General features: G+C 41.1%; 2 protein-coding genes across 2 annotated transcripts; both read right to left on the bottom strand.

Annotated features, from left to right (window-relative positions):
- Positions 1-14,790: 14,790 nt before the first annotated feature.
- On the bottom strand, positions 14,791-17,411 carry LOC146886346 (uncharacterized). The gene is made up of 3 exons (XM_085673405.1): positions 17,346-17,411; positions 15,836-16,134; positions 14,791-15,766 (listed from the first exon to the last, which is right to left on the bottom strand). Exons 1-3 carry the CDS (start codon positions 17,409-17,411, stop codon positions 14,791-14,793), a joined length of 1,341 nt encoding a protein of 446 aa, XP_085529531.1.
- Positions 17,412-25,577: 8,166 nt separating this feature from the next.
- LOC114184572 (uncharacterized) lies at positions 25,578-26,264 on the bottom strand. The gene is made up of 2 exons (XM_028071878.1): positions 25,921-26,264; positions 25,578-25,848 (listed from the first exon to the last, which is right to left on the bottom strand). Exons 1-2 carry the CDS (start codon positions 26,262-26,264, stop codon positions 25,578-25,580), a joined length of 615 nt encoding a protein of 204 aa, XP_027927679.1.
- Between the last annotated feature and the right edge of the window lie 208 nt (positions 26,265-26,472).

The following is a 26,472-nucleotide window of genomic DNA, read 5'->3' as shown; positions in this document are numbered from 1 at the left end:
CTTGTCATCCTTCTTTCTTGCAGTGCTGGCCATTCTCCAAACTAAGTCTCCTTTTGCGAACGATCTCGGGCATAGGTTGGTGTTATATTTCCTAGCGGCTTTTTGTTTGGCAGCTAAGTTACGTATTTGAGCTTTTTCTCTTAGCTCGGGTAGGAGGTCAAGGTGGGTGGCCATGTTTTGATGATTTTGGGCTGAGTCATATAGTTCTCGGCGCAGGGATGGTTCACCAATTTCAATGGGTATCATGGTGTCTGTGTCGTATACTAGGCTGAACGGAGACTCGTTTGTTGCTGATTGATGGGTACACTGGTAGGCCCATAGCACTTCTACTAGTTCTTCGGGCCATCAGCCTTTGGCGTTGTTTAACCGCTTGCGTAGCTCCACTAACCTTGTTTGCCGCCTCGGCCTATCCGTTGGTTTGTGGGTGTTCAATAGAGCTGGTTACGTGTTTGATGCCCAGATCGGCGTAGAACTTAGCGAGTTCTTTATCTATAAATTGTTGGCCATTGTCGGTGATGATGGTGTGTGAGATGCCATATCGACATATGATATCCTTCCAAACAAATTGTTGTACTTGTTGGGCTGTAATGGTGGTAAGCGGTTTGGCTTCTATCCACTTGGTGAAGTAGTCTACGGCTACTATCAGGAATTTTACTTGGCCTTTGCTGGGGGAGAAGGGGCCGAGGATGTCCATTCCCCACTTTGCGAAGGGCCACGGGGATAGTATAGAATGAAGTTGTTCTTGTTTCTAGTGAATGAGGTTGCCATGCTTTTGGCACGGTATGCATTTCCTGACGAAGTCTTGGCAGTCGACCTCCATGGTTGGCCAAAAGTAACGGGCGCGAAGGATTCGGGTAGTCATGGTGTGCGCACCGGAATGGTAGCCGCATATGCCCTCATGTAATTCTTTAATTATGTACTGAGCTTGTTCTGCCGTGACGCATTTGAGAAGTGGATGGCCATATCCGCGTTTGTAAAGGTCGTCGCCTATCATCGTATACCTAGCGGCTTAAGTTATCCAAACTCTGTCGGCATTAGGTGGAGGGTTACAGGTTTTGAGATACTGGATGTAAGGGGTTGTCCAATTGTCAGCTTGGTCTTGGGTTAGGTTATGTAGGGATTTTTCGATGAGGATGTCGTTGGGGCCTTCTAGTACGATGCCAGCACCTACTCCCTTCGGGTTGGATGAACCATCAACATAAAGTGTCCATTGGTCCGCTTTAGGAGTTTGTTGGAGGTCGTTGACAAAGTCTAGAAGGCATTGAGCTTTGATGGGGTCGTGAGGTTCATAACGAATGTTGAATTCGGATAACTCAATGACCTAGGATGACATCAGCCTTGCAAGGTCTGGTTTCTACAATATTTTTTGAATTGGGTAGTCGGTTTTGACGATTATGTTATGATTTTGGAAGTATGGGCATAGGCAGCGGGCTGCATGTACCAGGGATAGGGCCAATTTTTCCACCATCTGGTATCTGGTTTCGGGGTCTTGCAGGGTTCTGCTGATGAAGTAAACAGGATGTTGGTTGCCGCCGACATCTTGGAGCAGCGCGACATTGACGGTGTGATCGGTGGTGGTTATATAGACCAATAAGGGTTGATGAGTATCCGGTTTATGAAGGATAGGTGGTGTGGTGAGGGTGGTTTTAAGCTTCTGGAATATTTGTTCACAATTATCATTCCACGTGAACTTGGCAGATTTTTTGAGCAGTTGTATGATGGGTTGGGTTTGTTCGGCTAATTTGGGAAGGAAGCGTGAAATGGCTGTGAGGCGGCCTATAAGGCGTTGTACCTCTTTGACGCTAGTGAGGCTTTGCATTTTGATGATTGCATTGCATTTTTTTAGGGTTGGCCTCTATACCGCGTTGGGTTAGCATGAATCCAAGGAATTTACCGTAGTCGACACCGAATACGCACTTGTCGAGGTTGAGGCGAAGGTTATACTGTCGTAATGCAGAGAAGACTGCTGATAGGTCTTGAGCATGTTGGTGATGGCTTGGGGATTTGACAACCATATCATCAACGTATACTTCAACGCATTTGCCCATTAAATGACTGAAGACTTTGTCCATCAATCGTTGGTAGGTCACTCCAGCGTTTTTAAGGCCAAATGGCATGACCCTATAGAAGTAATTGGTGTCGTCTGTGATGAAAGCAGTTTTGTTCATGTCGAATGCGGCCATGGGGATTTGATTGTAACCGGAGTATGCATCAAGAAAGCTGAGGATCTTGTTACCGGCCGCGCCGTCAACAAGTCGGTCAATATTGGGTAAGGGGTAGGCATCTCTGGGACAAGCTTTATTAAGATCCGTGTAATCAACACACATTCGCCACTTGCCGTTGGCTTTCTTAACCAGGACCACGTTAGAGAGCCAAGTGGTGTAGTGAGCTTCTTCGATGAACCCTGCGCTCAGTAATTTATCAACCTCGACCTTGGCCGCTAGGCGTCGCTCCTTGCCGAGTTTACGTTTTTTCTGGGAGATATACCAGGCCTCTTTGTAGATAGATAACTAGTGAGATGCTACTTAAGGGTCAACTCCAGGTAAGTCGGCAGCTGACCAAGCAAAGAGGTCCGTGTTGCCGACTAGGATGGGTGTGATGATGTCACGCTCTTCATATTCTAGCCCGGTGCTAAGTTTGATGAAGTGGCCATTTAGGAGCTCTAGGGGGGTGGTCTCTTCAACAGGTTCGAGGCGAACATCTCGGCCCACTCTGAGGTCTAGATCGTCACTCGATAGAGCGATCTCAGAGCTGGGTGGCCGCTCGATGTGATTGGTTTACTGGATGGGGAGTTATGGGCGTAGGCTAGCCATGTAGCATTCGCGTGCAAGGCGTTGATCACAATGAATGGTGAGGATGTCGCCAGATGGGGAAGGAAACTTCATGGCCAGATGAGGGGTGGAGACGACAACGCCAAGGGTGTTGAGCGAGGGGCGGCCGAGGAGGACATTATAAGACATAGGTGCGTCGACGATGAGGAAGCGGATAGGAATGGCCTTGGTTTGGGCTCCATCACGGAAGACAGTATGGAGGTCAATGTAGCCGCGGGTGGAAACTTTTTCCCCAGAAAAGCCATAAATTAGTTCATCGTATGGGACCATGGCGGTGTTTGGGAGTTGCAGTTTCTGGTATGTTGCCCAGTAAAGGATGTCGACGGAACTGCCTTGGTCGACAAGGACTTTTTTAACTACGTAATTTTCTATTTCAATAGTGATGACCATAGGGTCGTCTTGTTGGTGGTCGAGGCCATGGAAGTCGTCATCCGTGAAGGTTATGGAGGCATGCGGCGTTTGTGATGGGAATGGGTAATATGGTTGATTGATTGGATATGGCGGAGGTGTCTCTTTCTGGCAGAAGAGGTAGAACCTCCACTAGCGAAACCACCAAAGATGGTGTTGATAGTGCCACGTGGGGGAGGGTCGGCGGGGTGACGTCGGTGCGAGCCGGTTGGGGGTCTTGGTTCATGGGTTGGTTTGGGTGTTTATCGTTGCGAGAGTCACGGGGCGGGTGTCGGTGGTCGAAACGAGGAGGATGATGGGATCGAGAAGAGTGGTCTTCTCTGCGCACAAAGCGGCGAAAGTGGCCAGCACGCACCAATTCTTCGATTTTATCCTGGAGTGCCTTACAGTCCTCTGTAGTGTGGCCATGGTTGCGGTGATAGCGGCAGTATTTAGTCATGCCGTTGGGGGGAGTGGTCGTTCTGCGTGGTGGTGGGATAAGGTCGGTCTGTAAAGCCTCATCAAGGAGGCGAGATCTGGGAACATTTAGGGGAGCGTATCTGGTGAAGCGGGGTTGTCGGGGTTCTCAGGGTTCTCAGGGTCTCAGGTCAGGACGGGGGGGGGGGGGGGGGGTTGCGGGGTGGGGTTGGCGGTAGAAGGTGCGTAATCATTGCAAAACTTTGTATGGAGGGTTTGCATTTCCTCCATACGGACGTAATCGGTGGCACATAGCTTCAACTCGTGCATAGAGGCAGGTGGGTGGAGGTAGACGTTGTAAGATCTGCAAAATTTAATTAATAAAATAAATAATTAATTAATAAATGCGGGAGGGTAGTTCATTTATGACATTAAATTTTGTTATGTATGACGTGGAAAAGTACTAGCTCAAGTGGTTGAGAGTACTTGGTTTGTGTGAGAGGACTTGGGTTTGAGTCCTATGTATGCCAATTGTGTTGTGGTTGTTATTATTGTTTTAATGGTATGTTGGGTCACATTTCGTATGAGATAATGCTTGAATTGTGTGTGTTAGCAAGAAACATAAGTTGGCCTGGTGGTTTAGCTTTGATTTGGCATTGGGAAGGTCATGGGTTTGAACCTTAGTAAGTTAAATTTAACTCTTTTTGTTAAAAGATTAGTTATGGGCTGAATAGGAAAGGGTGGTAAAGACCTAGCAGAAAGGGGGCAGCTAAAGGGCTGATAAATAATCAAGTAATGGCCCTTGAATAACAAGCAATAAGACCCAAAATTTAATCACATTCTCGTTTTTTTTTCATTTACCAAGTATTAAAACCTATAAAAGGCAACTTTTGAGAAGAGAATAGGGAGGCTGTTTTCTGAGAGCTTTAGAAGGAGGACGAAATTTGAGAGTGAAAAGAGAATAGGGAGTGAAGTAGAGAGGGGAAACGGAAGTGGTGGTACGGCCAGTCCTTGGACATCAAAGGAATCTTTCAATTTCAAGTTTTAAGCGGGGAAATTTCAGGTTAGGGGAGCTAAACCCGTAATATTATAATCTGTTCTGGTTGTATGAATTTGATGATTTTCTGCCATGGATTTTCGGGTTAGCCATGTGATGAATTGGGGTTTGGGTGAATTGGTACTATTTTATTGGGATTTCTACCTAATAGCATGAACATGATGGGTATTCTGTATTTGAGTGTGCTGCTGTTGTGCAATTTTGGGGTTGTGGGTCTCTAATGCGTCTAAATTGTGTTGTTCTGATGGTGCAATGTTGTCAAGGGTCGCTGGTGAAATGTTTGAGTGCATGAACCTGTGACAGAACCTGCAATTCTCGCTCAGGCGAGCTAAGCTCGCCAAGGCGAGATATGCAGGGACGTGTACTCTCTATCTGCTCGTGGCTATCGCCCAGGCGGAAAAATTTTGGGGTTTGGGCGAGAGTTCATCTCGCTTAGGCGAGTGAGACTTGCCTAAGCGAGTATTCGAGAGGGGTTGGTGCTTTAGTGTGACATCCCGCTCAGGCAGGAATCCTAATTTGTTGAGCGAAAGTATGTCTCGCTCAGGCGAGAGTCTCTCGCCTAAGCGAGAATGCGAAGAGTGTTCGATTGTTGTTTTAACTGGTAGCTCAGGCGAGAGGTTTGATGTTTTGGGCGAAACATGATCTCGCCCAGGCGAATGTAACTTGCCTAAGCGAGAGTTCAAGGCTGGTTCCGTGCGTGGTGCTCGTTTAGGCGAGGCAATCTAGCTTAAGCGAGTTGGATTGGAGAGCTTAGGTATAGGGTTGGAAGTTTACAAAGGATGGTAGGATTATGTACTTAAGATGTGTAAGGTTATGTGGGATTAAAATGTTTGGTGGTGGAATTTGGAAATGTAGGAACTAACATGCTTCTAGGGTATCTTAAATGGTGAGCTTGCTGGTGTTCCATGGGTTGTGGCCCGGAACGTATCCTTGAGTTGTGGCTCAGGATAGGGGTTAAGCGCGTGGCATTCTATGGGTTGTGGCGCGGAATGACTTCCTTTGAGTTGTGGCTCGGGATAGCGGATGAACACGAGGAACCTTGAGTTGTGACTCGGGTTGGCGAGTGTGCCGGTGGGAGTGTGCTGGTTATGGCTAGTACGGATATGTCCAGATGGATTGCCCTCCTTAGTGAGTCACTGACGAGTTTGGTAGTCTTGGGACGTTGCAGACTATGCTCGTATTTGGGAACTCCACCTGGCGTTACGGTGTGTGATCCGTAGCATGGTTTCCACACGTGCTCTATCGGTTGTGGCCGATAGGTGTGGCATCAAGGCGCTTTGAGATACTTAATAAGAGATGTAGAACACTTCTAACATGGTTGTGGCCATGTGAGAGAATTGGAACGAGGTTCCCGAATGTACTTTAATATACATGGTGGTGGCCATGTGGAGGGAAGGTAACGAGTCTTCCACGAGGTGCATCGGTGTACATGGTGGTGGCCATGTGATGTAAATGGAGCAATGTTACTGTGGGAAATGAAGGGATCTTTTACATGGTTGTGGCCATGCGGTATAAAGGAAGAGATTGTGTTATTGATATGTTCTTTTATCGATTATACATGTATATGTGTGTTTATTATATTTTCATGTGTTTCATCTGTTAGCTCACCCTATCTGCTTGTGTTTGGCGATGATCGTGTACTCGGTACACGTGAGCAGGTAATGATGCAGGTGGAGCTGGTGAGACATAGCTGCGGAGAGGGGATGATCATGGGACTTTATTACCATGTTTTCTTGGTTTTGGATTTTTAAATGATATGTAAACTTTTGAGAGACACTTGCTCATTATTTCCCTTTATAAGTCATGGAACGATGTTTTATTATACGATAATAAAAGTTTTAATTTTTCCCATGTTTTAGGAAATAAGGTATTATTAATTGATGTGTAGTTAATTCCTTTATTTTATTTTATTAAATTCGTAATATCCTGATGGGATGTTACAGATGTTGTTGGCGAAGGGGCCGGGTTGAAGGGTGAGGGCCATACACTGAAGTATCATCTCTTGATTGAGATGTGGGGTGCGAAGGGCAGCCTTGTTGAAGCAACCGATAAATGCCTGGAGCGTCTTGCCTTGTTCTTGCATGACGCCGAGGAGTGATATTGTAGTAGTTTGGTGCGGGCGGCTGCCAGCGAAGTGAGTGGTGAACATGTGTGAGAGGGTGTCGAAGCTGTCGGTAGAGTATGGTGGGAGGGTCGTGAACAATTCGAGGGCAGGGCCTTTGAGGGTGGTAGGAAAGGATTTGCAAACGATTGCGTCATGGGAAGTGTAAAGGGCGAAATGGGTAATGTAGACTTTGAGATGTTCGTCGGAGTCGGTTTCACTAGTGTAACGCTCCAGTGTGAAGGGTTCCCACTGGGTGGGGAGGGGGGTGTTGGCAATGAAGTCAATGAAAGGGTGACGACGTCTGGGTAGGTGAGATGGAAGCGGGTGAGGAGGTATAGGGTGGTTGACGAGGGTAGGAAAAGTGGAGGTGAAGTTGTGAGGAGGGATGTGGGTAGTAGGGAGATTATGAGGGTTGTAGGGTGGGATATGAGTAGTATGTAAGGTGGTGGGCATGTTGTAGGGGACATGAGTGGTGGGGAGGGTGGCGGCGGGAGTGGGAGCCGCAGTATTCCTTGGGAGGGTGGAGTGGAAGTGAGTAGGATGGGCTGAGAGGATGGGAGTTTGTTGGGTGGTGGTGAAGGTGTGCGGGGTAGGATTGCACTCGCTTTCCTCTTCAGTAGGCTGGAAAGCCGAGGACCCTGCAACTTCAGATGCTTCCTTGGCCTTTCCTTTTTGAGTGGGATCGGCTTCGATCTTTCGTCTTAGGCGCGAGTTTTCCTGTCGTAGTGCTTCCATCTCATCAGTGTTGTGCTTCTTCAAGTCAGCCAGCTCCTATTGCATCTTGGCATGATCGTCTAGGATGGCGGCCAAATCCAGAGAGATGTTAGCAGGTCTTAAGGGGCAGCTTCAACTTGCTTGTTTACTCCTGCTCTGTTGCGAATAGAAATCATCTTCGGAGAAAGCGGGTAGTAAGGTACTATCTCGTGCCCCACGGTGGGCGCCAATTGTTCCTGCAGAGAACAAATAAGATAAGTTAGGCACAAGTGTCACCTTACCCATATAGTCCGCTATCTCCTCAGTAGGCCTCTTTTCAGTTGGCATATGTCTGCTTGGACCCGGGAGCGGTTACCTGCAGAAGGGACTCTGAAGCTCAAGTCAGCAAAAGCTCTTAGAAAGTCAAATCAGGTGATTAAGGAAGTAATGAATGCGTACCTTTAATTCGTGGGGTCCATGCATATTTATAGATCATTAATTATGTTTGGCCATGTCATGGGCTGGGCCCTTGCTTGGGCCGTAGGTGGGCCTAGGCGTAAGCCCAGGCCCTTAATTCGATTGTTGGAGACTGGTGACTTGTATTGGAGTGTTCTGTTTTTTACTAAGTCCTTGGTTGTTTGTATAAAGTTGTCGACCTGAGCCAGTTACCCTTTAACGGCTTAGGCCGCTATAGTTGTTATTCGGCTTGTTAAATCAATGTCGCTTCTTAGTAGTTTTAGTCCGGGTACCTTAGCATATACTTGGTGCTTGCTATTATTCGGCGTAGGCCAACTAGGTGCGGTACAATTTATTTAAACAAACTCTTTCTTTTATTCTAGTTCTTCTTCTTTCTTTTATTTTTTTCATTCCATGAAATCAAAGCATAAATGATTAGACATGTCAAAGTGAGCCAACCTGGCTCACACGGGTTGACTCACCACGAGCCGAGTTGAAAATGAGTGAACCCAATCTGGCTCACTTTGTGGTGAATCAAAAATTTTTCAACCCGACTCAACCCACCACGGGTTGATGGGTTAAGTGGGTTGGCTTAGTGACCCACATAAAAAAATTATTTATGTATTTATTTTTAAGTATATTGAAATATTTAAATAATTTATTAAGCAATCTATGAGATGAGAATCACATTAAAATCAAGAACCAATGTTTTCATCATGCTCACCACCAATATATGATGAATTGTTTCCAAGAAAGTGTCCATATAGTCCAAGAAAATATGGCTAATATTACACATTGTTTGTCATGCTATTCAACAAAATATAAATAAAAAAACTACACATTTTTGTCATGCTAATTTAGAAAAAATTGTTTATAAAATGGTTGCTTCAGTAATTTACTATAAAGATTATAGTTAAAGATTAAAGTATCAACATATATAACTTGACAATCAAATTAATTAAACATTCAAACTATTCAAATATTATTGAGCAACATTCTAGCATTTAAAAATATGAAATTGTGAACATATATAATTAGTAGTAGTAAATAATTATTAAAACAAATTTAAAAAAAATGTAAAAAAATGTTGGTGGGTTAAGTAGGTCAACCCATCTTCAACTCGGCTCGAACCTGTTTAACCCGTGGGTTAAGTGAGTCGGGTTGAATTCAACCCACTTTTGAAAAAACTGAATTTTTCTCAACCCAACACGACTCGAACCCTGGTGAGCGAGGTTTGCTCACGAGTTGAAACCCATTTTGACATCTCTAAAGATGATGGACCAAATTGTTGAATTTTAAGAATTATTTTTTCTCTTACATCATCCATTTATCTAAAATGTCAACTTTGTCCTTTGTTTTCACCTCCTTATGAACACTCTTCATCGTGGGTTGAATTGTTGAATTCTAAAAATTACTTTTTCTTTTACATTATACATTTATCTAAAATGCCAACTTTGTCCTTTGCTTCCACCTCATTATGTACTCTCTTCATAAAAAATGAAAATGCTATAATATTTTATCTTTCAATTTTTTTTCCAAAAGGTATCAACTTTATAGCTCTTTTGTAACTTATGTGCTCTTTTGAAATTCCAAAAGGTAATTTCAATTTGTGTTCTTGTATGGAACCTATATAACCTACAAAATTTGGTGTGACTCCAATGTTTTCCTAAGATGTCACTGTGTTGTCCTTGAATATCCCTGATGTGTCGTCCATGACGTACTTGTATGAATGAATGATACAATCCAAAAAAGGACGTGATAGCTGCAATCACTCCAACACTCAAAGTCAGCGAAAATACTATAGATAAATTTAGTAAGAACAAATTTTCAAAATACCCTTTACTTGGAAGTGAATCACCTTTATATACCCGTGATCCTTGTTAACTATGATGACTTATTTTAGGAATGTCTGAATCTGCTAATAAATGCTTTGTTATAACAGTTAACAGATGGGAACTCCATGGCATGGTGGGTTGTTGTGGCTTTGGCCTATATCATGCCACCTTGTTGTAGTCAAGATAATCTCAACCTACTATAGACGAGGTCATCTAAATTTGCTATAGTCGAAATCATTTAGGCCTTATGTGGTATACTTAGTACACTGGCCCCGTACCCGTATCCATATCCGTCGGGTATCTGTTATTGCGGGTACCCGTCTATTTTTTTTCATATCCGCGGATATTCACGGGTAACCGCGCGGGTATTTTAAAAAATAAATATTTAACCATAATTAGTGTTTGGATCAACCAGTCCCCTTTCTCCGATTGATTCTTGAAAAACAAACAAATAAAAAATCAACTACCAATTTATATTGTAGTTTATTTTTGAATAAAATATTAAAGAAATTACTAACTTACCAATGTCCACCTCTTGCAACATTGTATAAAGTTTCATGTTGTCCAATTTTAATCTAGAAGAGCTTTAAAACATAAGAAGTCAGTAAAAATTTCTAACAATTACTTAATTAAAATATCTAAGTAAAAATGTTAATTTCATTACCTTCCATATTGGTCCATAACCAATATTGGAGACACATCAATGCCTCCACATTATCTGGAAGTAATTTACTCTGGGATAAGAATATGACCACCATTATTGAATCAAGACTCATAATGTTTTTTACTAATATATATATATATATATATATATATATATATATATATATATATATATATATATATATAAGAGTATTTTTCTGAATTAAAGTTTAGCGGGTACGAGTATTCACGTATACGGATACTATGATACCCGTACCCGCCTCGTTAACATGCAGGTATCAAAAATATCCGTACCCGCAGGTAGCGGATATCCATTTTTAATATCCGTTTCCTACTCGTTGCGAGTTTTATCTGTGGATACCCGCGGGTACGGACTTTTTTGACATTCCTAAACAAGACGCTTAAATTGATATGCCCCAAATGTGGAGTTAACAACTATGACCCAATTCAAATGTATCACCTTCCTAAAGGTTGATAGGGTTAGGGTGATAGGAATTCAAGAGTACGATATTTGGTGGCACAACAAACGAAGACTCGCAATATCAAGTCTGCTAGATTGAAAGAAATCTAATAATGATCAAGCTTGAAGTATCCACTTGTTAGCATATCCTCTCAACTATAAATAGGGGAGTGGGGCCCAAATGTTTTCACTAGTGTAATAGTTTATAATACCTATCTGAGATAAAACCTATCATCTGTATAAGAGAAATGATACAATGACTACTAATTTTTAATATTTCTCTTACCACATTACGTGTCATTTGTTATTAAATTTTAATTTATTTTTTCCTTAACTTAAAAGCTACAAACGAAAGTGAAAATCCAGTCGCTCGTGGTGCCAAACACTCACACTACCATTACACCATTCTTTAAAACAGAACTCATTTCCTCTCCATCCTAAAAAATTCCCAAACCCCGGAAGCTTCCACTGAAGAATCCCAATGTAACGTCCTAGCCGGAAATTACTATTTAAAATTAAATAAGAAATAAGATTTATAAAACAACGCATTTATACTTGCAATTTCGCAAAGACGCGGGAAAATTAAAAGTTCAATATCGCTTCTGTAGTAATTAAAATCGTAATATTCAGTTATTACAAAATCAAACCATAAAAATTACAAAAGAAAATCAAAATAAAACTGAGTAAATAATCCCGTCGTGATCCCCACTCCGTCTCTACGTATCCGCCTGCTCACCTGCATTAACATCTGCTCCCATGTAACAAGTTACATGATCATCGCCACACACACACAGATAGCGTGAGCTCATTTAAATAAAACCAAACACATAAAATATTAAATACAACACCACAACCTTAAAACCCCGAGTTAGTATTCTTCTCCTTTTTTTTTCCTTTATTCTCCACTTCCAGCACTTACATTTAGACGTATCATTTCTATACCCTTCAGGTGAGAACAATGATCGATCTTTGTTGCACGAGTGTCTACTCGCCCCTTCGACTACAGGCCACCACCTGATAGTCCATACGTGGGAACAACCTTGCCACAGCATCTCACCGTGACACCAAGTGGTGCTCCCCAAAACAAACATAAAGTTTGTAGCAGTTCCAGACTACCAAAACTCTATCAGAATACTCTGAAGAGGGCAATCATCCGAACCTCGCCGTACGAGCCACAACTCGCACACTCCACTAGTCTTCCTAAACCACCAGGCTACAACCTAGAGTGGTCACGTGTTACTCGAATATGGGTTACACTCGTAACTGGACCCCCAGCCAAAGCCTCGCATCATGAACATCACCTAAAGCTGTGTAGAAACCTTTCAACGCGCACCATCACTAAACCAAAACCGCTTGGCGCGCATCTCATGTCGCCAGGCACACACTAGGTCAGACCGCCTGGTAGGCATCACACACCGCCATGCGCCATGCGCTTGCAGCATCATCACTGCATCGTCACCGCCTGGCGCACCTGCCTCGCACCGCCAGGCGCCATTCACCGTCACCGCCTGGCGCACCTGCCTCGCGCCGCTAGTCGCCACCGCACCATCAGAGTCTCTGCTGCACCATTCTACAGGCGGAACCCTCCCTACCGACAAGCGCTATGACCATTGTCGCTGATTGCGTTCCGTCCGCCTGGCGGCTCACTCGCGCCGCGAAGCGCCATACCAGTAGCGCACTTTTACTTGTTCCTTGGCACTTAAACAGATCCCCAAGGGATCCCAATCATACAACATAACAATTTACAACACAGCCTGGTTTTCCAGTCATACAACTATAATAAGATTACACCACACCCATTCAAACATGCCATCAAATCAAGTATTGTCATGCACCCGTACTCTCCTTCACTTACCCCTTTAAACATGCCACATACATTCCACATACACCCCGTTTTAGGATCATACAGTCTGATATTTTTATAAACTCATGACACCACACTTTTGTCAATATTGCATATGTACCTCAATAAAAATTCACAAGCACAAAACCACGACTAGGGTAAAGTTTCACCATCCATACCATATCTCACATAATTATCTCACTCGTACCCAATTAACATACATTCTGAATTTAACTTACCACATGCACCCAATTACGCTTCATTAGAAGTTACTTGAACTCATCAAAGGCTTATTCATGTATTTTACAAACTCCAAAATCAACAATATTAAGTAATGTATATCTCTAGCTACTGACCGCTAAATTCAGTCTCCACCGTTCAAAGTGAAGAACCACATGTTATGGACCACCTGTAAAAATTGCACCTAAATCGAACGGTTAACGAACTGGGAAATGAAGTTTTACGAAAACTGCGCGAACTAGAAAAATTGGTGGCGCCTAGCGCCCAGAATCAGACGACTGGCGCCCGGCGGGACTAAAATACTGCCCAGCGGTTACTGTTACGCGAAAAGTACTAAAAACAGCATTTTTCGTGAATCAACATACCACGCACCTCTGGTGTGGCGCCTGGCGGCCAATATGGTGCCGCCAGGCAATTCCTACACCTGCGAACCTTTCCTCCTTCACAACAACTCTGATTTCATTCAATTTATGACTCAAAAGGTTGTACTCACATGTTTAGGTTCATGATCCATTCCTAAAACTTCCAATAAGTAAAATTCCATTAACCTTTTCCCTTTAATTTAGTGCGACTATGAAATTCCCAATTCATCAACCCACCAATTGATATTCATGAAATTTTCAAGTTCATGCAATGTCAAATCAATTTAGTAACTACAATCCCATAATCGATCATGGCAATTAAATATGTACAATAGAAATACAACCCAAACACCACGACATCGCTGACAAACCAACCAAAACGAAAAAATAAAAAGACGCACGTTGCGTCGCCTGGCGGCTGGCGAGCCACCCTCAACCGCCAGGCGGTTCATAGGAGAACCCAGAAAATAGGCTGAAAACACATAAGCCGCCTGGCGGTTCATGCCCTACAGCCAGGCGGTTTCTGGAAAAATCCAGAAACGCGAATATAACGAGAGAAAGCAGGTTCCACGGTCTCAATATGGTTCAGATCATACATTGATATCATTGCGAAATAAAACAAGCAATACGAACTCCCCTAACCTGAATATTTCTTGCTCAATTGCTCTTTCAAACCCCTTTTATGATTCCAATTTGATTTCAAGCCCTTGTCTCCACCCAATTAGACTCACTCACTCTTTTTAGGTTCAATTTTATGCTCAGAAACCCTCCGCAATTAGCATTCAAATTGGCTTTAATTGGCTTTCAAGGCTCATTACGAGTTGTGTTTTACAACCCACCTTGGCTGCCTCCTAGGTTTCCTATGCCTCTTGACATCCTTGCCAAAAAATGTTTAGCAAAAAGAAAGTTAATTTTGTTCAAGCCAAGGTTTGAAACCCTAACCCCAAAATTGCAATTCAAGTGCACAACCAATTTAACTATGTCATATTTCATGATAATATTCATACATGAAAGATTATATCCTTACTTATCACACCCAAGCATATCTTGAAAATACTAAAAATTAAATAACACACAATTGACAAACATAAGACTCAAACCCAAGTCCTCTCACCCAATAGAGTACTCTCAACCACTTAAGCTAGTACTTTTTCACATCATAAAGGTTAACATTTAATGCCATAAAGGCTTCTCCTACCCGCATTTATTAATTAATTAATTAATTAAATTTCACGGGTCTTACATTCCCCTCACCTTAAAAATTTTCGTCCTCGAAAATTAGTGCTTATCAAAATTAGTTGTGGTTAAGACTATCTCATTAAGTCCTCCATCTCCATGATCAAACCCTCATGAACCCAGATCTTGTCAGCTTCCAACACATCCGAAGGATCTGCAATGTACTTCCAACACATGCCTTTCCTCTAAATTGCAGAATGTCGTCTTTACCCATCCGCTTCAGGAAATACTACACTACGCAGTCTACAGTCCATGATAACGTGATTGTCCGACAACCAGTCCATGCCAAGTATTACGTCCAGGCCCTCCAACGGTAAACAAACAAGATTCACTTTGAACTTGTGTCCTGCCACTTCAATAGAACATCCGGTGCAGACTAAGTTGGTCAAGACTCGTCCCAAAGCAGGTGTCGAGACCGCCAGTTCGTACCCCAAATCCTGGACCACTAGTCCTAGTCTACTCACACATTCTTGTGAGATGAACGAGTGAGTAGCTCCAGAGTCAAACAACACCAGAACATTGTTATCAAACAATAAGCATCGGTCAAGTATGAGATTACCTGACTTAGTGGCCTCAGTACTGGTTAATGCAAACACTCTCCCCGCTACTCGAGGTCGATCAGCTATCACCCTCTGCTGCTTCTGCGATGATGGTGTTTCTCCGGTCGCCTTCTTGTTTGGAAAGTGACTCGCATAATGTCCCATCTTCTCGCACTTGTAGCACTTCACATGTTCATTACTAGCACCTGAACTGCCCGCAACTTTAGTACAATTCCTGCGAAGGTGCGGCCCACCGCAGTTATAGCATCTCAGGCCTGAAGATGGCGACGAAGATCTGTCGTATGGCGCCTTCTGATGTTTGGTCTTAGAGGTATTCTTCTGTGTCCTCGTGACCCGACTGGATCCAAACTCTAACTCCTCCACAGTCCTAGCCTGCTCCACCAGAACTGGAAACTCTCTGATTCGTAGTGGCACCAGGAATCTACGTAGCTCATGCCTCAAGCCTCCCTCAAACTTGCGACAACGCCATTCCTCTATGATCCCTTGCGAGTAGAATCTCGCCAAGTACTCGAACCGGTCTATGTAAGCCTGTATTGGTTTACTACCTTGTTGGAGTGTCAGAAACTCCGCCTCAAGTGCATGTTTCGCCGAGTCTGGAAAATACTTCTCTAGGAACCTCTTCCTGAAGTTTACCCACTTCACCTCTTCTTGTCAGGTCTGCATTTGTTGCTGCATTCCTGTCCACCAGTACTCAACATCGCTAACCAGCAGGAAAGTGGCAAAATTCAACTGTTGTGCCTCTATGCACTGCAGTACTCGGAATATCTTCTCACACTCCCTGAGCCAAGCATCGGCCTCATCAGGGGTAGCTTTGCCGTTGAACTTGGACGGCTTGTGTTTCAGAACATCCTCCATAGTCACTGCTCTAGTGGGTGGCACTATGGCTCTAGGCTGTGGCGCAACAGGCTGCATGGCATCAACCATTCTGTGGATTGCTTGGGCAATCTCATCGGCGCCTGCATCGTTTCTTCTTCTCCTATTTGCCATAGCCTGAATGCGCCATATATTAACTAATAAATCAAACAATTCATAATTCATTTTCATAACATGGCAAAACAACACAAACACACGTCAACACGATAGGCTCACTCCCCAAAGACCCCAAGAAATCCTTGAAATCATGGCTCAGATACCAAATGTAAAATCCTAGCCGGAAATTACTATTTAAAATTAAATAAGAAATAAGATTTATAAAACAACGCATTTATACTCGCAATTTTGCAAAGACGCGGGAAAATTAAAAGTTCAATATCGCTTCTGTAGTAATTAAAATCGTAATATTCAGTTATTACAAAATCAAACCATAAAAATTACAAAAGAAAATCAAAATAAAACTGAGTAAATAATCCCATCGTGATCCCCACTCCGTCTCTATGTATCTGCCTGCTCACCTGCATTAACATCTGCTCCCATGTAACAAGTTACATGATCATCGCCACACACACACAGATAGCGTGAGCTCATTTAAATAAAACCAAACACATAAAATATTAAATACAACACTGCAACCTTAAAACCCTGGGTTAGTATTCTTCTTCTTTTTTTTCCTTTATTCTCCACTTCCAGCACTTACATTTAGACGTATCATTTCTATACCCTTTAGGTGAGAATAATGATCGATCTTTGCTGCACGAGTGTCTACTCGCCCCTCCGACTACAGGCCACCACCTGATAGTCCACACGTGGCAATAACCTTGCCACAACATCTCACCGTGACACCAAGTGGAGCTCCCCAAAACAAACATAAAGTTTGTAGCTGTTCCAGACTACCAAAACTCTATCAAAATACTCTGAAGAGGGCAATCATCCGAACCTCGCCGTACGAGCCACAACTCGCACACTCCACTGGACTTCCTAAACCACCAGGCTACAACCTAGAGTGGTCACGTGTTAGTCCAATACAGGTTACACTCGTAACTGGACCCCCAGCCAAAGCCTCGCATCATCAACATCATCTAAAGCTGTGTAGAAACCTTTCCTCGCGCACCATCACTGAACTAAAACCGCTTGGCACACATCTCACGTCGCCAGGCACACACTAGGTTCAGACCGCCTGGTGGGCATCACACACCGCTAGGCGCCATGCGCCTGCAGCATCATCACTACACCGTCACCGCCTAGTGCACCTGCCTCGCACCGCCAGGTGCCACTCACCGTCACCGCCTGGCGCACCTGCCTCGCGCCGCCAAGCGCTTCCGCACCATCAGAGTCTCTACTGCACCATTCCGCCTGGCGGAACCCTCCCTACCGCCAAGCGCTATGACCATTGTCGCTGATTGTGTTTCGTCCGCCTAGCGGCTTGCTCGCGCCGCTAGGCGCCATACCAGTAGTGCACTGTTACTGGTTCCTTGGCACTTAAACAGATCCCCAAGGGATCCCAATCATACAACATAACAATTTACAACACAACCTGGTTTTCCAGTCATACAACTATAATAAGATTACACCACACCCATTCAAACATGCCATCAAATCAAGTATTGTCATGCACCCGTACTCTCCTTCACTTACCCCTTTAAACATGCCACATACATTCCACATACACCCCGTCTTAGGATCATACAGTCTGATATTTTTATAAACTCATGACACCACACTTTTGTCAATATTGCATATGTACCTCAATAAAAATTCACAAGCACAAAACCACGACTAGGGTAAAGTTTCACCATCCATACCATATCTCACATAATTATCTCACTCGTACCCAATTAACATACATTCTGAATTTAACTTACCACATGCACCCAATTATGCTTCATTAGAAGTTACTTGAACTCATCAAAGGCTTATTCATGTATTTTACAAACTCCAAAATCAGCAATATTAAGTAATGTATATCTCTAGCTACTAACCTCCAAATCCAATCTCCACCGTTCAAAGTGAAGAACCACATGTTATGGACCACCTGTAAAAATTGCACCTAAATCGGACGGTTAACGAACCGGAAAATACAGTTTTACGAAAACTGCGCGAACCAGAAAAATTGGTGACGCCTAGCGCCCAAAATCAGACGACTGGCGCCTGGCGGTTACTATTACGCGAAAAGTACGAAAAATAGTGTTTTTCGTGAATCAACACACCACGCACCTCTGGTGTGGCGCCGGGCGGCACCATATTGTACTCACATGTTTAGGTTCATGATCCATTCCTAAAACTTCCAATAAGTAAAATTCCATTAACCTTTTCCCTTTAATTTAGTGCGACTATGAAATCCCCAATTCATCAACCCACCAATTGATATTCATGAAATTTTCAAGTTCATGCAATGTCAAATCAATTTAGTAACTACAATCCCATAATTCATCATGCCAATTAAATATGTACAATAGAAATACAACCCAAACACTATGACATCGCTGACAAACCAACCAAAACGAAAAAATAAGAAGACGCACGTTGCGTCGCCTGGCGGGCCACCCTCAGCCGCCAGGCGGTTCATAGGCGAACCCAGAAAATAGGCTGAAAACACATAAGCCGCCTGGCGGTTCATGCCCTACAGCCAGGCAGTTTCTGGAAAAATCCAGAAACGCGAATATAACGAGAGAAAGCAGGTTCCACGGTCTCAATATGGTTCAGATCATACATTGATATCATTGCGAAATAAAACAAGCAATACGAACTCCCCTAACCTGAATATTTCTTGCTCAATTGCTCTTTCAAACCCCTTTTATGATTCCAATTTGATTTCAAGCCCTTGTCTCCACCCAATCAGACTCACTCACTCTTTTTAGGTTCCATTTTATGCTCAGAAACCCTCCCTAATTAGCACTCAAATTGGCTTTAATTAGCTTTCAAGGCTCATTACGAGTTGTGTTTTACAACCCACCTTGGTTGCCTCCTAGGTTTTCCTGCCTCTTGACATCCTTGCCAAAAAATGTTTAGCAAAAAGAAAGTTAATTTTTTTTAAGCCAAGGTTTGAAACCCTAACCCCAAAATTGCAATTCAAGTGCATAACCAATTTAACTATGTCATATTTCATGATAATATTCATACATCAAAGATTATATCCTTACTTATCACACCCAAGCATATCTTGAAAATACTAAAAATTAAATAACACATAATTGACATACATAAGACTCGAACCCAAGTCCTCTCACACAATCAAGTACTCTCAACCACTTGAGCTAGTACTTTTTCACATCATAAAGGTTAACATTTAATGCCATAAAGGCTTCTCCTACCCACATTAATTAATTAATTAATTAATTAATTAAATTTCACGGGTCTTACACCCAACCCCATTCATTTCCGTCCGTGAAAGCTTGTGTTAGGCATTGTCGAAGGTGGAATTTTCAAACCCCACTTTCTTCTTCCCGAAACCCTACAACAATTGCAAAATTCCATCTTCGCTTTCACTTTCAGTAAGCGTCGTCAAGAATGAAAATCAGGTATGCCAGTTTGTAACTCTTCCACTTTCTTTCTTCTTTTCCACGCATGAAAAATCAGTATTCATCTTCTCCTTTCATCATGACTTCCACGTTTGTGCTTGGTTACCACAGATCGGGGGTTTGGGACACTTTTTGTTTGAATTTGAAAGGAATCCCATTAGTGAAAAAGGTTAATTATTTCTCCATTTTTCCTTAGGATTTTTACCCATTGATTGATTGCAAATAAATGGTCATTGTGTGAATTTTATGGTTTTAAGATAGTTAAATTATGTTTTTTTGCATCTTCATTGATGGATTGCAAAGAAATGACCATAAAATTCATTTGCACACATTATAGTAGCAACTGAAAACTACCCAAAAGGATGTGTTCTTGAACTAAGAAAGAAAAGATTAGAAGAAGAGAAAAAGGAGAAGAAAAAAGTCGTTGTTACGGCTGCTTGTGAAGGTGTGAATGATCCAACTACGACCAAGAAGGCTTTGAGGAAAAAAGAAGTTCTCAAACCCCCTCCTGTTGAGAAGAAAAAGAGTAAGAGGAAATAAAAGTCTACAGGGTTGGGAACACCTTGTCCTCCATTGCCAAAACATGCATGTACTGAAGCTTTAGACTTGGATAGCTCATTAGAGGCATTCTTTAATGCTTATGGAAGATTAATGGAGGTAAAAATATTACCTTAACGCCAGAAGAAGTTGTTTTAGTGTCGAAATCTTATTGTATGTACTTAATGAATTTCAATCTAGAGTTATGGTGATGGGTCGCCAACTAGACAATGTGCTAAGAAAAAAGATGCACTAAGTCAATAGATAATTTGAAGAAGGCACTTACCACAACAAATAAAGAGAAGTAGGATGCACTGAGTCAGCTGGATTATGTGGAAAAAGAGATACCCCAACTCATATCTGAGCGCAACTCTATTTAAATCTCGATGCACGGAGGCCGAGAAGGAAAGCAAAAAGTTCCTTGCTGGTCACTAAGGAGCTGGAAGAAGAACTCGCAACAAAAAACCATGAGCATGCATCGATCATCAAACTTGTCAAGGAGTTGGAAAATAACATATTATCTCAGCATCCAGAAGGTTTTCACAGGGCTCTACGTCAAACGTCACTTTTGTTCAATGGAGCCTTGATAAATATGAGCACAATGGAGCCTTAATACCTATTGAAGAGATAGGTAATGCTAAGCCCAACTCCACAAATGCCTAGAATCCCCCTTCTCTTGAAGAAATGTGAAGACCCCTTATCATAAAGTTTATGTTTTTGTTACATTATGTTTTTTGTTTTCTGATGTTGCCCTAGTAGTTTTTGCACTAAATGAGCCTTACTTTTTAAGGCATTTTGATTTAGACAGGCACCATAAGAAATAAATCTTTTGATCTTTACTATATACGTGCTTATCTCATAAAATATTATAATAATCGTGAAGTATATATAGTATAAGCAGTAGGAGAGATGATCTTTGTGATTAAACTTCCTTACTCAAATATAAGTAACAGAATCATCTCGATGAATGAAACTTCTTACCCAATAATAGTATAAGTAATGGGAGGGATCATCTTAGTTGATAAAGCTTCCTTACCCAATAATAATATAAGTAGTGGGGGGAATCATCTCGGTCAATGAAGCTTCCTTACCCAATTGAGTAGGAATTTATTTTTAGAAATATGTAAACTGATATAAATAAAAATGATGCATCATCTTATTAAATGGATGCCTCATTAAAACCTTCTCCGTCAAAACCCTCCTTAGGGAAGAAAGAACGAAGTAGGAAAGAGTATGCACTCAAGAAATACAATAGAATGATTAACAATAATAAAATTTCAAGTGCGATCCATTTTAAGCTGTCGATATATATTTTTCAGCATATACACTACTTTGTTGATCACCTCGCAGACGCGAAAAGGCCATTCCCAATTGGTTGAGAACTTTTCATCATGCTTACGGGGCTCACTCGCCATTCTCCAAACTAAGTCCCCTGGATTATATGATCTCGCCTCCAACTTATAATTATATCTCTAACTAACCCTTATTTAGAATTATATCTCCACTCATCTAATCAATAAACTCATCTAATGTAGATGTCTCGTGTACTCTATCTCTCGCCATTCCCAAAGGTCTTAAAGCTAAGCTACCACATATTTTCATTATATCATCAACATAATAATTTAAATATAATGATGTGATCCCAACAAGGCTTATAGCTTGGGTCAATGCCTAGGCCCAAATCATGGTCAAGGCCCAATCCATGGCCATCGTGCACCTTCAAACCCAAGCCCATCAAGAGGCCCAATAACAAGGGGCATGCTAAAAAAGATCAAATTGGGCTTCATTCAAGATGGCCCAAACCCACATGGACTTCTCATACTCTTCACATGGGCCAAAGAAGATGTGAAGATTTGAAGAGGTGTATCAAAGAGCAATAGAATAGCAATAATATTGGCCCATTGTTTAGGCTTTGCTTTCTAGAATAATAAGTCAAACAATGAATAGTTGAATTGATAAAATTGGGCTTGACTAAGCCCAATAGGAGATTTGGCCATCAAAAGAGCTAAGGTGGACTAAGTGGAAGTCAACACTTCTTCTTACAACTCATGGATCTAAAGCATCGAAGGGTTAGGAATGCTTCCTCCTTTTCCAAGTCATCATCCAATGGCCAAGATCAAGCCTTCTTCTCCAAGCTAGCATCAAAGGCCAAGATGCTTTCTCCTTCTCATCCAAGGGTCAAGATTCCTCATGTGTAATGGCTTGAGTATAAAAGCCTTAATTTTTCAGCATTGTACTCACTCTTGAATTTTTGTGCAATAAACACTTTGAGTTGAGAACACTCCTCACTATTGCCATTTGAGAGTCATCTTTTAGAAAGCTTACTCTTTTTACCTCTAGCCCCCTTGCTAGGCTAGATCCACCTATAAATCATTCATCCTTTCACCTATCCATTGCAAGCAAGAGCCTACAAACTTGCCTTCCACTCTTCCATGCTTCCTCCATCATTTCCGCTGCACTTGGAGCTTCATGTCTCCACCAAGCTCCATCATATAATCTTCATCCATTCAATTTATTTTACCCATTAAAAATATTTTTTCATATTTCTTACAATGGTTGTTGTCTTGGGTTCCCAAAACTTCAAAAATATCTACCCAAGAGCTTCAAAATTATTCAGAAGGATTCACATTTGTTCAAACTTTTAGTTCAAGGTGGCTCTAAAAGTGGGGAACGAATAGAGCCTATAGACATATTGTCTAATTTGTGCAATGAAAATTAATCAGAGTATAAGGAAGAGATTGCACACATAAGATTTATATTAGTTCATTCCACGCACTAAGGCACATCTAGTCTCTTAAGCAACATGCTTAAGATATTCCACTGATCAAAACACTTGATTAGAACGAGTATCACCCTCTTCATGATGCAACGAGAGTAACCCTCTCCAAGCTAATATTATAAACATCTTCAAGTATCTTTCTCAATCTCCCTTGAGATTGAGAACTCACAAATGAAATGACAATAACACTCAAATTAAGAGAACACTATCAAATCTCACAAAGTATACTTCACAATGTAATGTGAAGAATTTTGCAATGTTTAATCACACAATCCAATATATCTCACAAATAATAGGATTTAATTCTATGATCTTTGTGTGTATATGAATTTTATCTCGATAATGTATACTGCTTGTTCTCATTCTATATATGTTCAATTGTTCTTTCTCTTCTTTTTCATCTAGGCTTTGATATTTATAATCACGTAGTAGAATATGACTCTTAATATGTTTCCATCTTTGAATATTTTATTTTTACTTCAATATCTTCATCTATAAGGAAGGTATTGATATATCTATCAGGGTATTTGCATATTCTTATTATTCAATATTTTCTTTCTTGTATTTCTTCAATTTGAATTTCTTCGTTCTTCAATTCGTTTTACCATTGTGGCTTTGAATGTAATCTTCATGATATTCTTCAAGCAATTTGTAATATAAAGAATATTTCCTTACTCTTGATTGATTTAAATCACATAAGATATAAAATTCTTCAATATTCACAATCTTCAATCAACATAAATGATATTCAGATACGTCTCTTCTTCAATCAGATCTTCAACCAATAAGATTTCTTCTCATTCTAGATAAATCTTGATATGATACTTGTTGATTTAATCTTCCTTTCCAACATTCAGATTTTCTTTGAACAAATGATAATTACGCTTAATTATTTGTCTTGTTTGATGAATCATTTGGAACCCTTTGTAGACTTAGTTTGGTCAGCTTTGACTTTCTTGTGTTGTCTAGTTAACTCACATTTGACTTGCCTACTCAATATCCTTGCTTGACTCATTGGAATTGACTTTCATCTTGAGTGGTCTTACTTTGATTTTTACTCTTCTATTCAACTTACAATTGACTCATCTACTCGATATACTTATTTGATTTCACTTTCTTCTTGTCTAGTCTTACTTTTAATTTTAATCGTCTGGTCAACTTATATTGGCTCGTTTGGTCACTACGTTTGACTTCCAATTCATCTGATCAATTTAATTGTCTGGTAGTAGTACTCATCTATTGACTTCACTCTTCGGGTGACTTCATTGACTTTTCTCATCTGGTTGTTTTGACATTAGTCTTCTCATCAATACAAATTACCTTATCAACTTTGACTTGTTTGGTGAAGTTACCTTATCATCAGATTCATGTCTTTGACTTGACCCATCTACTTTTCACTTCCAAACTTGTTTCATCTAACCTTTTTATTTCATCTATTGTCTACTAATTTTTGTTTTGATAAAACTTGCTTGAAACTCATGAACACATATTAGATAATCAAATATATATCAAGTATAATCATTTCTTGTATTTTCCAACTCATTAGACACTATAGCATCTAAGAAGTATAATCAGTTCTAACAAATGTGGTTTGTAGCATCTAGTTCTAACAATTTTTCCCTCTTTGACGATGACAAAATTATAATTATGAAAGATAACAATTAGCTGATCATTTTTGAAACATTTATAGTGTCAACAAAATTTAATTAAATTATATCACTTGTTACAATTTAAACATGTTTTGTGTACTTAGATTATGGATTACAAATTTCTTGTTGAGGTTTTTAGATATAATCATCTATTAGAGCAAACATCGATATCAGAGTAAGCAAATATCATAGTAAAGTGTATAGACTAAGGTACCACTTGTTGATTAAAAACATAGTAACAAAGCTAAATATAATAGACTTAAATACCACTTGTTATAGACTCTTATATACTCAAAAACCAATTGTTGAAAAATAATTTGGAAAATAATTTCTTTTATTAAACAATAAATATCAGAGCAGGATTATTAGAGCTTTTATTAGAGCTAATAACTAGAGTATATTGGCATAAAGATCAGAGAAAATATCAGAGAATGGAAATGCTAATATTTTAGAGATGTGTTTCAAAGATTAGATAATGAAGGATAAGACATTCAATTTTGATAAACTGAGTGCAGAAATAAATGACAAATTGCTTGTTATACTAGCAAATGAAAAATATATTACGGTTGAGAGGGTTTGGATTGTGTGTCAAAAGAGGATGGTTTAAGACTCTAAATGAACTAAGTAAGAGTAGACTATGGTTAGTGAGAGTTTCAACGATTTGTTGCAGTCTCTCTGTTTGCTTGTGCTCTAATTCCTTCATTTTCTTCTTCAGAACAAATTCCAAAATTTCATGTATATTTTCTTGAAAGAGTGGTTGTTGCTTATCCTTATTTTTTATCCATATACTAACAACGTAAGAGGCATTTATTTTCTTCTTTTTGTAGTTTTGTGATGGGTTGTTGGTTGGAGTTAAAAATAGTCTTCGTGAGGCATTGAGGAGGACTCCTCTCAGTAGATGATAATTCCTTGTAGGTTCCATCTCTAACCTTGTAATATCCTCATATTCTATTGGATAGAGATTGTAGATAGCAGTAGATGCTCTCCACCACAGTTATAGCACCGTAATTTCTTGGCCAAACTTTGTGGCCTGTCGTACGGCTTCTTCTACTACCGTGAATTAGTGGTATTCTTCTAAGATCTAGCCACTCTGTTGGGCCCTGTCTCTAGCTGCTCAACAGCCTTGGCTTGTTCCACCAAGACTGGAAACTCCCTGATCCGGAGAGGTACAATGAAATGACGAAGCTCGCGTTTCAGCCCGCCCTCATATTTTCTACATCTCCACTCCTCGGTGACGGTGGGCGAATAGAACCTCGCTAGATACTCAAATATGTCTGTGTATGACTGCATAGTCAGGTTCCCCTGTTGGAACGTGAGGAATTTTGCCTCTCTCTCGTGCCTGACACTGTTTGGAAAATACTTCTCCAGGATTCTCGTTCAGAAAGAAGTCCAGGTAACCTCCTCGTCCCTGGTCTACATGAGCTGCTGCATGCCTGCCCACCAGTATTCAGCGTTCACCACCAGTAAGAATGTAATGAAAGTCAGCTTTTGTGCATCAGGGCACTCTATAACTCTGCAAATTTTCTCACACTCCTTGAGCCATGCGTCAGCTTCGTCCAGAGTGGATTTGCCCATGAATTTTGAGGGCTTATGCCTCATAAAGTCCTCCATCGTCACAGGGCGTGTGGGTGCTACCACGTCTCTAGGTTGCGCTGCAATGGGCTGCATAATATCCACCATCTGATGTATCGCCTGCGCGATCTCATCGGCCCCAACATTATTCCTCATCCGCCTATTTGCCAAAGCCTGAGCACGCCACATATCACTGTTCACATCAAACAACTTTGGTTAAGACTTTATACCAAAAGTTAGTTAACAATCACAATCAATGATCAAAATGATCTCACAAGCAACACACAGTCAGCTCACTCCCAGAGACCCTAAAAATCTTTTGAAAACCATTGCTCTAATACCTCAAATGTAACATCCCGACCGGATATTACGGATTTAAATAATAAAATAAAGAAAA

This window comes from Vigna unguiculata, chromosome 5 (assembly GCF_037176805.1).
Source record: "Vigna unguiculata cultivar grain cowpea cultivar isolate G323 ecotype 2 chromosome 5, ASM3717680v1, whole genome shotgun sequence".
In the NCBI taxonomy this organism is placed as follows: domain Eukaryota; kingdom Viridiplantae; phylum Streptophyta; class Magnoliopsida; order Fabales; family Fabaceae; genus Vigna; species Vigna unguiculata.
The sequence above is the reverse complement of the archived record's forward strand: the minus strand, read 5'-3'. Positions and strand labels throughout refer to the sequence as shown.